Genomic DNA, 15,898 nt, shown 5'->3' with positions numbered 1-15,898 from the left:
GTGTAGAAGAGGGGGACACTTGAGTGTCATTGAAGAAGAGGGGATAGTTGTCTGGAAGGTTGTGTCGAGTTGATAGATGGAGGAATTGAATTTTTGAGGCATTGAACAATACCAAGTTTGCTCTGCCCCAATCAGAAATTTTAGAAAGATCAGAAGTCAGGCGTTCTGTGGCTTCCCTGCGTGAAATATTTACTTCCTGAAGTGTTGGACGTCTGTGAAAAGAGGTGAAAAAGTGCAGGGTGGTATCATCAGCGTAGGAGTGGATAGGACAAGAAGTTTGGTTTAGGTCATTGATGAATAATAAGAAGAAAGTGGGTGACAGGACAGAGCCCTGAAGAACACCACTATTAATAGATTTAGGAGAAGAACAGTGACCATTTACCACAGCGGCAATAGAACGGTCAGAAAGGAAACTTGAGATGAAGTTACAGAGAGAAGGATAGAAACCGTAGGAGGGTAGTTTGGAAATCAAAGCTTTGTCCCATACTCTATCAAAAGCTTTTGATATATCCAAGGAAACAGCAAAAGTTTCACCAAAATCTCCAAAAGAGGATGACCAAGATTCAGTAAGGAAATCCAGAAGATCACCAATAGAGCGGCTTTGACGGAACCCACACTGGCGATCAGATAGAAGGTTGTGAAGTGATAGATGTTTAAGAATCTTCCTGTTGAGGATAGATTAAAAAACTTTAGATAGGCAGGAAATTAAAACAATAAGACGGTAGTTTGAGGGATTAGAACGGTCACCTTTTTTAGGAACAGGCTGAATGTAGGCAAACTTCCAGCAAGAAGGAAAGGTAGATGTTGACAGATAGAGTTGAAAGAGTTTGACTAGTCAAGGTGCAAGCACGGCGGCACAGTTTCGGAGAATAATAGGAGGGACCCCATCAGGTCCAGAAGCCTACAGCCTTCCGAGGGTTTAGGCCAGCGAGGGCATTGAAAACATCATTGCGATAAGACATTGAAATATTTAAGAATACGATCCTTATTCACGTAAATAAATACTGTCTGTTTTGCTAGTGTATTTAGTGTATTTCAGGATGACAGAGAAGCATGAACATTGGTTTAATTGATAGTCACGCCGAAAAAAAAAAAAGCACAGATAGGGTTCGTATAGCGTTGTGTTGATAAGGGTGTTAGTAATGGGGCAGGTTGTATTAATGGGAGGAGGTTTATGTCTCTACTACATAACCACATATCCACCGGCCACACCAATGACCACCACCGGCCACATCGACCGCCATCCACACATCCTCCACGCCTCCTAGCTGAGTGGGCAGGGGTAACGAATGTTAATGTGCTGGACACCTCTTTCCTCCCGTTACTCGTATTCATGTTTGCATCAGCCTTTCCTCTTCCTCTACTTGTCCTTCCTGCCTGGTACTCTCTCTCTCTCTCTCTCTCTCTCTCTCTCTCTCTCTCTCTCCATGACCTTACAAACATCCTCCCTTCTCGCACCTCTTTTCACCTCGAAGCTGGAGGAGTAAAGGAATTTAGAATAGTGGAAAAAAAAAAAAAAAATCTTCCATTGAAAAACTGAATCTTCTTTGAGACAGATTTTTCACATTACAGAGAGAGAGAGAGAGAGAGAGAGAGAGAGAGAGAGAGAGAGAGAGAGAGAGAGAGAGAGAGAGAGAGAGAGAGAGAGAGAAACTGCTTATAATTCCCACGCCCTAATGGCTGCTACGTGAAAATAAGACTGCGTACTTTGCAAGAACTTTATTCTTCATTACGAGGACGGCACCATGGAGGTGTCTATATATGGCTTATTACCTCCCATATATATATATATATATATATATATATATATATATATATATATATATATATATATATATATATATATATATATATATATATATATATATATATATATATATATATATATATATATATATATATATATATATATATATATATATATATATATATATATATATATATATATATATATATATATATATAACTTACACACACACACACTCACTACTACCACTATTACTACAAAAGCAATAAAGTTATACTCCTGACAAATTTCTGAGGGAGAAACTGATGTTATGAAATGACGCATTAAAAATATTTATATTTTTAATAAAAAAAAGAAAGATCTGCTATAAGCCATTGTGGCCTATAGCTATTACATATTAAGCAATAAAATCTGCAATATAAGATAACCATTACTACTAACTTATACAAACCCCCACCACCAGGATTCACACTAAACTATAAAGCTTTAACAAACAAGTACTATGAGACAGCACACTTGACCAGTGTAGTATCACATCATGGTTCACCTGGCATTACAGGCAGGACAGCAGTGGGATGGACTGCCACTCCTAGCACATTGATGCCAACATCAAACATTCTTATTCATGTAGATATATTGATTATTTTGACTGCATGCATGTCTTTGCCAGCCACTAGGTCTGCTGCCTTAGGCCATGGATGCTGGATTTCAGTATGTAATTAAATGAAATGCAATGTGTAGTCTTAATTTCTTGCACATATGAACCAAACCTTTATGGTCATAAGTAACCCTACAGCACATAAAGGTTAGTGACATGAGTTACTAAAGTGTAATGTGTACATAGTAATAAATTTAGTAGCAACCAAATCAAAATGGCCAAGATTTACCAGAAAACTGGCAACAGAAATTTAGCATGCTGTAAGAGTAACACCAATCATCACAACACAAAGTACACAAGCCTTCACTATGGGCCAACAAAAATTCTGCCCCTGATATGCTTTCATCACTTTAACAACTGTCTTGTAATAAATAAACAAATAAATAAATAAATAATAATAATAATAATAATAATAATAATAATAATAATAATAATAATAATAATAATAATAAATATAAATAAATCATACAATTTTCTTCCCTAGTTATGTATGCAAATGGAGTCTCTTCTACCAAATGTAGACAAGCACCTACATAGCCAAGATTTTTTTATTTATTTATTCTATATTATCATCAAAACACAATTTACCTACCTATATTCTATCTATATAGCAAAGCTTGTCCTCTCTCCACCTCCACTCAAAAAAAAAAAAAAAAAAAAAAAAAAAAAAAAAAAAAAAAAAAAAAAAATATATATATATATATATATATATATATATATATATATATATATATATATATATATATATATATATATATATATATATATATATATATATATATATATATATATATAATGGATGATGCATGTGCATCATGATCCATCTTGCCATTCATATTTAGTTCTGAGGATAAAGTTCAGTACTAAGCACATGTATGATACTTATTATTTCAATGGATGAAAAGTATATCACATCCGATGATCCTGGAAGACGTGCTGGCAATATTAGCATAAAAAATAATGGTCAAGTATTTGAAGCTGCACACTAGCAAAACTCAATGCACATGAACATGAAGAGTTTGCAAGAGGTCAATTGGTATACACAAAGCAGTTTCTATTTTATCTAATATTATCTCATTTTACTCTTAAATCATGGAACCAGGAATTTTAAGGGTTTCTATTATATTAGCACTTACAGCTGTACCTGACATTCCATCCAAGCCTTGCTCTGTTGCATGGTGAGTACATACATTAAAATTACCTGCCTTTCATTGTGAACTGAGCTCAAAGGAACAATAAGTGTAGTATAGGGCTTAGCACACACACACACACACACACACACACACACACACACACACACACACACACACACACACACACACACACACACACACATTCACTCTCTCTCCCTCTCTCTACTTGTAAAACATTTACATCAGAAGAAACATAAATTGATAATACTGTGTAAAAAAAATGCATTGCTGGATATGCTTAATAACATTATACAGTAATATCAATGATATTACTTCACTACTTTTAGCTTAAAATGACATGAAAATATCAAGAAATTATAGATAATGCCAACACTCCAAACCTTGAGGAATCTGGAGGTTTCTGATAAAGAACCTTCAACCTCCACATGAAATAAAGTAATTAATAATTTAACATGTAAGCAAATATATAAAACAGAACTAAAGTTAATCAATTAAAAAATAAATAAACAGAAAATACAAAATCAATATTTAATTCATCAAGGATAAAATAATTTAATGGAAATTAAAGAACAAAAGCTGTTACAAATATGATTACAACAAAATCTAAAATTCTACAAAAATATAATTTTGTCAACAAATTAAAATTACAAAACAATACATCTATAATCTGATATGTAACAATAAATATAATGCTACTGTATAAGTTCATATCTTAATTGTTCCAAAGGTACATGGACTAAGATTACATGCCCACCTGTTATCTGCACACCTAACTTTCATGCAACAAAAAATATGCAGAGAAATTTTATTTATCGACATCATTTAATGATCTCATTCTTCTGCTTGTCTGTTGGATACTAACTTATATTAACCATAAAGGACAAGTTTGTATAATAGCATGTATATATCAACTACATTGTACTACCTGGAAGCATAAACATTTCACAATCTATTTGCTAGACTGAGATTAGGAAGCCCAAACAATTTACAGATACCATTAGTATCTGGAATGAGATCAGGAGATATGAAGCCTTCACCACTATCACATGCAGGACATGAATAAAGATCAGGAAAAATGCCCCTTTAAGTAGCTACGGGCCTATGTCTAGTTTCTAATCTATTTATAAATGTTTTGCTCTTTCAAAGAAAATCCTATATTCTAAATAAGTAGCAACAAAATACAAAATTTTGTGACACACTGTTGCTTTAATGATATAAATGTGACATTTATATCTCTATAGCCCATTTCCCTTCATGAACAACAACAAAGAATAGCCTACTGAGGCACAATTCAGTTACTTGAAATACATATTTAAACTTAATTCTTTCTGTAGCAACATCACACACACTTCACAGATTTCTGAAGATTCACTTGAATATGTGTTCATGTGAATTTATACAATAAAGTAAAGTAATATATTCATAAGACTGTGGTTGTTGTATCTGAGGTGTTTTATGCTTGGAGAAAGTTTTCATTGTTGTGTGATGACTTTGTAGCCATATGAGGCAATATAAAAAAAAGTTTGAGACATTCCACTGCACACCAACAGATGGCAGTACAGTAATGTGCATGCTGTTGGACTGAGCAGTAACAGTCATCAAGCAGTCTTCTGACTGGTATTGCTCTGCAACTTTGTGACCTGTGCTACACAAATTTTCATGACCACATGTACAGTTCTTGAATATCATCATAGACAGTAAACTACAGCAGTGTCAATCAAACTGTTGATCAAAATTGGTAAATCAGCAACAGAAACCTTTGATAATGATTCAGGATGTGCACAGCAATGAAACCGTTTGAAGTAGCCAGTATGATAAGAAGAGATCAGGATGACCTCCCATAAACTCAACCCCTAAACATTTTGAAACAATTGAGTGACTTGTGCACAAAGATCATTAGAGATCAGTGACATTGGTGTCACTGTTAGTGTGTCATACATAACAGTGAAGGCAATCCTCACATCTGATTTGATTGTCTTTCATCTGAAACGTAAAGCAGAGCCAACTGGATGATCCACGACAACAATGCATCCTCTTATCAAGGTCTGGTTGCATGCAGGTTTCTCAGCAACAAAATGATCATATTTCCGAATCTGCCCTAAACACCAGGGGTGATCCTTTGTGACTTGTCCTTCTCAAAGATGAAGCTGCACACCACAGAGGAGATTCAGCATGAACTACAGAAAGTGCTTGACATGCTTTGAGAATAAGACTTCCAGAATGCATTTCAGCAATGGCAATGGCATTGGCAGTGCTGTATCACTGCTCAAAGGGACTCTTTTGAAGGGGATGGTGTCCAAACTTCAGTAAAATAGATACTTTCTTGTATCTACACAGAACAAGACTGTCGTGAAGAAAGATACTCATAAATTCTTTAAATATACACTTTCTTAGGAATCAGTCTTTTCAAGACCATTTGCTCAGAACAGAATAATATATGGATACTTTTGAATTAAATCTCCAAAATGGATACAAATATACTACATACATTAATAAATGTATGTATTACTTTTACAGTAAGCAGTCCTAAATTATGCAATATTTTAACATGTACAGCATACAAGTCTCTGGCAGAGGTCAAAGTTATTTCCTAAAGTATCACTTTCTTGGCAAAATCTTTGCTCATAGGGTGCTAGGCTGTGCTTGCATGAATTCTGATTTGCTATTAAAATGTTCCTAAAATAGCAGCATCCATTGTGTGGAATGTACAATATTGTTACTAATGATGATGATGGCAATGACAATTACAATAACAATGATGATGATGATGATGATGATCTTGGTAGCTTTATTCAGTAATACTATACTGACTTTTATATACATACATATATATATATATATATATATATATATATATATATATATATATATATATATATATATATATATATATATATATATATATATATATATATATATACGTACAGACTTCATTTAAACTCAAATATATGAGTACTCATCCTCATCATAAAGAAAGGAAAGGCAAAATTCTTTTAAGATTGTACAACATGAACCCTCAATCATATTACTCACCAACTCACCAAACCCTCAAAATTGCTTCTTGAGATGGGTTTTCAGTGGCCTGGAATAACAGCCACACTAAAGGCACAAAGGATTACCTTTTGTACATATTTCTGGGCACATATATTGTGTATATCTGAAAGTGTATAATACAGAACCTACACCCCTATAAAGTAGGGCTGGCAGTGACAGGAATATGATTGCAGATGACTACTCTGAAAAGGCATCCTCCCCTAAGCTCTTACAACAGGATTATATGCATGTATCTGTACAAGGCTTCAATCCTGCAAAAGACTGTCTGGTCGATCTGGATAGCCTGAGGCAACTTCAACATTTCAGTTACACCCAGATTTAAACCATTCCACACTTAATATTTCCAATATTTAAATGATGCTTTCTGTAATAAAATTTGAGTTTACAAACCATTCTAGCTGCCATGGAGGAATAACTTATTTCTTGCAGAAGAAATATTTAAACAATGATGGGATTGTGCTGCATCTTTGTATACATTCATGTACAATTTTTCTAGTGTCACTCCACACCTCACCCATGTTTCTCCTTCCCTATATATTATTGTCTGTTGAATTTGGTAAGCCTGTAATGCTGTCCAGCAAGCTGGAGGCTGGATCCACCAAGACCCTTGGCCCATCACCCACCTTAGTGTGGATCAAATATTGAAGTTTCCCACTTTGTACACAATCCTCTGCTAAACTTGTCAACTCCTGAAAACAAAATAATAAAAGCAATTCAGCATGTAAAATGTATTAATCTACTTCACATTCATTAAAATCTGATAAGTAGTATTTCTAATTACCATTACTAATGAGAGAGAAGCTTTATGGATAATATTCAGGATGATTTCATACTTATTTCAATTCCTCAGTAACACTGATTTCACTTGTACATATAAAAAAATGGATACAAGAAATTAATAGACATACAATATAATAACATAAACTCTATATAATAAATACCTTTGAGAGTGTGGCAGGCTGACTGGGAATGCCCTTGACATAATCATCTGTGGCCTGTGCTGGAGGTGGAGGGAAAGCCTGCAACAGCAGAGCCAGCACCTCTTCAGCTACAGCCTCTGGGACAAAGATGCAGGCATTTGGGCCAGCATCAAAGGTATAACAAACCTGAAGGGCAATAAGTTATAGTAATGACCTCAAGTGGTTTATATCTATGCATAATATTGAGAATTATCCATGTGTAATTTTGCTTCAGCTTTCATGAAAGTATTTTTAAGTCACATTCATTTTAAGACTTACCTTATGGTTAATATTACTTTCAATGGTCTTTAGATCATTGTATTTATGAAGAAGGCTGGCCACAGCATGTGAGGTATCAGTCATGTACACACAGGGAGGGAAGGTGTCCAAGCACACAGCATGCATTTCATTGCTGTCTGCTATTGTAAGATCACAGAAAGTTGGCCAGTCTTTTTCTTTAATTGCCTGTAAAAAATAAATAAAATAAAATAAAATACATAAGCTGTGACTTAATGTGAAATATGATAAAATTATATACTTGTGGTGCTAAGCCTAGAAGATATTGATTTACTACATATATTTCATTGGTTCAGGCCACATTCATCTTGATGTCAAAACAAATGAGAAAAGGCTCTGTGGATGAAAGAGAATGTAAAACCATTTTTTTTTTAAGGTGCTATGATTAATGGAGATCAATATATTCTCTGACATAAATAATGTATGAAAAATAACTGAGGCTCACTTGACTGACAAGGGGATTTGCAATGATGAGAATGTAGTTTATGGAATTTGAGTTTATAGAATGTGGGTTCAGGGCTGAAAGGATATAAAACAAAGAGGTGAGGATTGTTACATAGAAGACAATGGGAGAGGATGACATTATCAATGAATCAGTGTAAATAATTGGACTTAGAATGTATATGATGTTTGTGTGAGATGGGAAGAGAAATATTACATTTACATGTAAGGTGTTGTGTGAAGGAGTGGTGTACATAATACCTTGGCCATTTCAAAGTTGAGGTCATGCAGCATTATTTTAAGATGTTCTCCATCATCCTAACATTATTACTTCCACCAAAACCCTACTGGCAATTGGTTTGGGAGTCACATGAAAAAACTTTCCAAACTGTTTGGTCATTTGCTGATTGAGACAGAAGATGAGAGATTAGAGATGTAAAGTAACTGTGTGATATTTGGATGGTGAGGTTTTTATGTGTATCATAACACAATTACCTTTCCATAACAAATAATAATAAGTTAAAGGTTCTGTGATGCAGTATCATAATCCAAATTAGTGTTCTGCAGTAATAATACAACAGAGGAATAGTACAAAAAAACTGTTAATATTTTGTTTTTTATCATTATTATTATCATCATCATGGCACTAACAATAATACAAAACACACATTTATTCTTACATGTAAATGAATGGTGCTGGTTACTAACATAATGAAAAAAAGTATTTTGAGTACCATGTTGATTTTTTTCTTTACCCATCTATTTATCTTTCTACACACACACACACACACACACACACCCCTGCCAACATTTGAACAAAGAAGAGAAATAGGAGACTTAATGCTGATTTATAAGTTGTGGAATAGTGGAGGAAATTGATAATGAGAAACTACTGCTAAGAGAAGTAGAAAATACCAGATACACATGAGGCCATAGCAAAAAGCTAAGAAAAGGAAGATGCTTGAATAACATAAATAAACATAGTTTCCCACAAAGAAATATGGAAGTTTGGAACAAGCTATATGAGGATGTAGTAATGGCAATAAGTGTGCACAACTTTAAGGAAAAACTGGACAAGCGTAGACCACATGAACATAGCTCAGGGCCTGTAAATTACAACTAGGTAATTACTCACTGACACACACACACACACACACACACACACACATTTTTCTTCTTAAAATCAGTCTTATTTTTTATATATAGAAATACTTTACTATTTCACATATTCAGTATTCTGAAGCAAATTTTATTGTTAGGTGTGTCAGTATGCAATTTAATTATTTAAAATAAAGACCAATTAAAAAATTTCTTCATAATACTCATATCAACATTGAATCACATTGTTAACCTTACCTTCATCATGGATTCTATTCGTGATGTGACAGACACACTGATGCGGTGTTGCATTAAGCTGGATGTGGCCACTGTCTGCTTCATGCCCACAGTGCTTCCTGTCTTCTTCTGGCCTGCATTTACCTTTAAGCATAAAATGTAAGTCACAAAATAAAAAAAATGGTTCAACACACATATTATGAAATGTTTCTTGAGTAAAAGTTAAGGATCACAACTCTGAAAATTCTGACACAACTATTACTACCATTGTATAGGATTATTTAGTACTGGATATTTTGAAAAGGTGTCTTGCATACTTTTTGTAAACCTTATCTTATAATTCTGGAGTCAGAAGTTGCTGGCTACCCATTCTCACTAAAAAATGGAGTCACAACACCCCCAGCCTACTTAAGCAATGTATGCTTTGCTTGTGCATGAAAGGTGGCTGGCTCAAATATCTCCTGTTGTCAAAGAATGAAGGCCTACAAACCCATTCATAGGCCTGTGATGTGAGCATGTTTACCAATAAGCAACCAGGACTGCCTATAAGTATAAAACAAATGCCATTTATAGGTTAATGCATTTCGGTGACAGATTTTTTCTTTCATTACAAAAAATTAAAATAAACTTCAAGTGGTTGATCAGTTCCTGGGTGCTTAACACTACAATGGCACTGTAAACAAGCCAAAATAACAAAACCAGCACTAAAATATTATATCCATAGGTTTCTTTTCTATTCTGAAGAATACAGACAAATTCTCCACCATGAGATTGTTCCTGTGACTCAAAACCTACCACACATATGATGACCCGCAAGTTTGGGAAATGGTCCGGTGGTGCAATGGGGCGGGCCACCGAATCTGAGCCATCATCAGCCTCTCCCTTGTACCACCGTACCAGTCCCCCATGAATGCTGCGGCAGGCACTTCCTGAACCCTGGCGTGCTACAGATGACAAATCCCCCTCTACACCATACACTTGGCCCAGGGCATACACTGAAAAATAGAATTAAAGTATTACTCAGTTTATGTTGAATGATGGATGACTGGTTGTAATTTCTGTGATAATTAGAAATTGAGTATTATTTATTAATAAGCTTACATCTAACAAATTTGTATCCAGTGGCACTGTTGGATCCCTACCCACATTCATACCTCATATGAAAGTTTCAAATCAAGGGAGAAGAATCCCAAGTCCATGGTTCAAACCAACCAACACCCTGACTGTGTGACGTCCCTGGTATTAACCCAACTTGCACAACACTTGCCCCCACTCTCCTATCTTAGCCTGTGTGGTTGAAAAAGGAGTCACATTTGATACAGAAACTAAATCAATAGTTCAGAGAAATAAATACAAAGAAAACAAACAAAAAAAGACAAACAATTATTGCTGTATATGTAAAAATAATTATGTGATGGAAGCTTTGGCTAATGTAAGTGGAAATGAAGGACATAGGGCTTGAAGTAATGATGATAACAACATAAAGAATCTTCTTTGTGACATTCTCAATAAAATCTCTCAATTTGATGGGAAGGAAAAGGATGCTGGAGAAAAGATATCAAAACTCAGTGAGGCATGATGAAGGATAGTTGAGACTGACGCAAGGGTGGATGGTGGTGATGGTGGCAATAATAGTGACAAGGAGAAGAATGGCAGCGCAGCCTCTTTCCCTGCCTCAGATATCACTTGTCTTGAGTTATCACACTTAATTTCTTCTTTATTTTAGATTTCATATCATTGTGCATGATTCTATGACTTAAATCAATACCAGTAACTTACATAAGAAGTGAAACCAGAATAAAAATAGATGTTATATATTTTTTTACCTATTATGATTTCTCACTTATGTTTATGCATTTATACTAACAAATTCAGACTTAACAAACACTTCATAACAAACACACATAACTCACTAAATGCAAGATCATACCATATCAGCAATACAAAGGTTGTATTCTAATGGTTCTCTTCCCTTAAAATATATCTAGCTAAGTGGTGAAATTACCTATCTGATCTTATGTAATACTCTGATGTCTGTTTCCCAGAATTTGTCCAGGATGGAGAAATGTGATGGGTGCAAATGACAGCTGGGGACCTTTTCAATATGAATGATCAAACAGTGAGTTAAGGATATTACTGGGAAGAGGTGTGATATAGTATATATTAGAACTATGCAAGGACAAGATTCCCCATATGGGAACAGCATATCAAAAGTGATGATGATGACAATGATGATTTGCTGTCAGCCATGATACACTTCTACTTCACTTTCTCTACCTCAACAACTTATTCTGATATATGAAAAGCACCTAGTATGTCTACACAAAAATCTCTTTAAGATTGTGCAATACTTTTCCTCCTGCAAGGTCCCAGACCTTACCAAGGCAGGCATAACCAGCTGCTGAGGAGGCGAGGCCAGCAGCTGTAGGGAAGTTGTTCTCGGAGCAGATGTGGACGTGCCAGCTCCATACATTTTCATCTGATCCTTCAAATTTCCTCTTTGATGCTCGCCTCCTGACTGAAACAAATTTAATCACATTTATTACCTGAATTATTATACATTAGTATCAAATTCACAGTCTTAATGCTTTGTATTTTTAGCATCTGCTGAGTGCTAAAAAAAAAGACACACACACACACACACACACACACACACACACACACAAGGAAAGGCTGCATAAAATATGTCAAGAATGCAGTGACATAAAATAATCCTCATATTTCAAGCTATGAGAACAATGGAAAAGTAGACTGAGGAGCTCTTTAATTAAGAAGACAAATGAAGAGTTTGTAAGGGATGTTTATGTGGGTGAAAATGAATATCCTAACAGAAGAAGCCCACTTGTAATGAGGAGAGATAAGAAGGAAGGGTGCTGTAATGCATCTTTTGTTGTCTTTTACTACAACTATCTTCATGATTACTTCTTTCTGAATTTATTCATTACAAAGTTTCTCTCTTCCTCAGGCCATGTGACTGCACAAGAATTTTTGGCTTTCTAGCTCTTGGCCAGTATCTTAGAGAGAGAGAGAGAGAGAGAGAGAGAGAGAGAGAGAGAGAGAGAGAGAGAGAGAGAGAGGAGAGAGAGAGAGAGAGAGAGAGAGAGAGAGAGAGAGAGAGAGAGAGAGAGAGAGAGAGAGAGAGAGAGAGAGAGAGAGAGAGAGAGAGAGAGAGTTTTAAGAGATCAGTCAATATGCATCTTAACTTTCTTTATTTCTGTTGTACTCGTACATTTCTCTCATGAACCAAAGAATATTTACCTATTTCAGACATTGACTCCAGTCAAATGTAAGTCTGATATAAAATGATAATCTTGAAACACATCTCATCATAAAATTACTTTTCACAAAAAAAAAAAAAAAAAAAAAAAAAAAAAAAAAAAAAAAAAAACACTGAACTTACTTTCTTTCAAGCAATTTTGTACCCTTGGATTTTCAAGTGACTCCTTCCTGAAACGATAATTTTGATTAGAATACTTTTGTAAATACTTAAATCCATGGAAATAGTATCATGCATTTTGTACCATTGAAAATGTGATTAATGAATGATAGACATAATCCTGAAATATTTCACAAGGTGTTTCCAAGGACTACATGAAACATATGATAACTTGTCTCCAACATGAAGGGAAGTACACATACTTGCCATTCAGCCAAAACTTATCCTCTGTGAATGTAGGGGAGATGGAGACAGTTGTCTTGGCACACATTTCATCCTGGCTGAGAGTGAAGCTGATAGAATCATTCAATGGCAAAATGAGTTTCTCATCTCGCTTACCCCCTGAAAAACGTTAATATTACCATATACAAAGCTGCTTTTCTAGATTTGTTATGGCTAATATAATTTGATATCTAGATTTCTTAGTGGTTCTGAAAACACTGTTGTTCTGATATACATATATATATATATATATATATATATATATATATATATATATATATATATATATATATATATATATATATATATATATATATATATATATATATATATATATATATATATACATATACTTAACTCAATTCTCAGATACAACATATATCTAACAAGACATGATAAGGTTTTAAGAAATTAATTTTCACACCAGCTGTTACTACACACTATGACTGCATATATTCAGGCCCAGCATGAATGGGATGCTAAGGATTTCTTAATTACCCTCAGAGGAGGTAGTGCAACCTAGGGATTTGTGTCAAATGGGAACATCATGTGAAGGTTCTGCAAAGCTGTGTTGAAACTACATTTCTTATGCATATGCTTCCACTCATGCAAATTACATACATCACATAATACATGCTTGTGAAACATAATCCAAAGTCATCTCCACATCCAATGAAAAAATGGAAGCACCCATTAAAATACATCCCTAAATTGGTTAGTCAGGGAAATCATGTCCATGCAACATACAAGCACAAAACTTACACATCGTGTAGAAGGTTTGGTGACCTTGCCATAAATGTTAAAAAATTTTGGGTCACATGTCTAGTATGGCTGTAATAGCACTCAAGAGTGTGGTGAAATTTGACATTTTATAAGTCCAGTGAGCTCTGCACCAGTCAAGAGTAAACACTGAAATGGTTTCCTATTATTTATAACTGGGATTTTGGGGGTAGCGGCATATTAGGATTTCATGGTATCTACAGAGCTGATTCCTCCAAACACATGTGATGTCACCAATTATGACTTCCCACAGTAGGTTCAGTTATACTTTTCATTTGTTTTAGATACATGTCAGGCATTCTGATAGAGACCTATTGTCATTTATTAATATGGCTAGCCAATGGAGGGAGGTGAAGCAAACAGTGCCAGTGTTTGGCAGGAAAAAAGTCACTAAGTGGGATATTAAGAAACAGCAATATTTAAGATGTGATATGCAGACGTAAAGAAGAGGTTCCATATATTCATCAAAGAAGCCACCAAACTCTACCCACCTCCATTGCCCTGAGAATCAATCTCCACACCACATCAGAAGCTCACACTGGTAAGGCATAATGGTATAATTTTTGAGGTCCCTTATTAGGTTAGGTTATGCTAAGTTAGGTTAACATCCTAGCTGGCAGGGGGGGTACAGGGGAGCACAGCCCCTCTGGCTAGGTTAGGTTAGGTAAATTCAAAACAGGAAAGGGAAATTTCCTTAGATTTTTGAATGCCCATATTTCACTCATTTTTCATCCTCCCACCAAACCCCTGATTCTCCACTGCCCCCCGAGCTTGTTTGAGGGGTTAGGGGCTTGAGGGGAAAGGGATGGCAGAATTCTTATCAAGCAGTATCCCTGGATTTCATAATAAAAGATTGTTAAACACCTAATGTTGCTGACCAGTTTAGAATTTTTAGGAATACATTTTCATATAATAATGGTGTGTTTGTGAGGGAGAATTCTGAATGTACTAAAGGTCACATCTGAAGTATCTCTGCTCCACATCATGTCACTGATGTGATATCACAATTTTTCTCCTTTTTACTTGGCTCACCTTATCCTTGCACGGCAGTGTTAACAGACAGACATAATATTCTACTGGTCATGTGAAGCTTTGTCAAGAGACTAAGACTTTGGGGGTTCTATGGGAATTCCCTATATAGTGTTGGGCAGCATTTGCTTTCTCTTGCCTAAAACACCACCTGCCACCATATTCCCAGCTTGATGAACAATTGGAAAGTTTTGTCATTTTCTTTTTTTTCTGGAGGTAGGAATTTTAGGGTGACATTAAAAATCAACTGAGTGTTTAGCCCTTTGGAAATCTAAATTAGGCAACAGAGAAAAGATGCTGTTATCCATGTACCAGGTAGATGGGGGGAACACCTGCCAACGCGCGACGGCTCAGCAGGCATCTCTTGGTATTTCCTGTACCCAAGCACCACACATCTACAAAGCACAGCAGGGTATCCCACTACTCTGGAAACTAATAAGATCTTTACTTACAGTATTTGATGACTGCAATGTTTACGGGCGCGGTGCAAGTGACGGTCTTCATCTTCACCAGTACTGATATGACACCACCACGTCCCACTCGCCACTCGCCAGTCTCAACTATGAAGTAAACAATTCTGTCCACAGTTGTTACCTTTGCATCGGCACTCTGCACTCTTACGCCCGAATCTTGTGTATCTTCATTTTTATCCCTTTTATTTTCTCCTATTGTCCAAAAGTTATACGGAGCAGACACTGGCTGTTTATTTCTCAGCAAAATGTTTTTTTTTTTTTTTCGAATGGTGATCTATACGAGGGGATTAACAGTTAAATGGATGAATTGAAC

General features: G+C 35.4%; 1 protein-coding gene across 1 annotated transcript; it reads right to left on the bottom strand.

Moving 5' to 3' along the window:
• Nucleotides 1-3,668: 3,668 nt before the first annotated feature.
• On the bottom strand, nt 3,669-15,824 carry LOC135110157 (diphosphomevalonate decarboxylase-like). The gene is made up of 9 exons (XM_064022133.1): nt 15,565-15,824; nt 13,285-13,423; nt 13,046-13,092; nt 12,026-12,163; nt 10,441-10,640; nt 9,667-9,789; nt 7,852-8,037; nt 7,555-7,719; nt 3,669-7,302 (listed from the first exon to the last, which is right to left on the bottom strand). The coding sequence occupies exons 1-9, from the start codon at nt 15,614-15,616 to the stop codon at nt 7,144-7,146; spliced, it is 1,209 nt and encodes a 402-aa protein (XP_063878203.1). The 5' UTR covers nt 15,617-15,824; the 3' UTR covers nt 3,669-7,143.
• Between the last annotated feature and the right edge of the window lie 74 nt (nt 15,825-15,898).

Source organism: Scylla paramamosain, chromosome 2 (assembly GCF_035594125.1).
Source record: "Scylla paramamosain isolate STU-SP2022 chromosome 2, ASM3559412v1, whole genome shotgun sequence".
Classification (NCBI taxonomy): Eukaryota; Metazoa; Arthropoda; class Malacostraca; order Decapoda; family Portunidae; genus Scylla; species Scylla paramamosain.
This window is presented reverse-complemented; position numbering and strand designations above follow the sequence as displayed.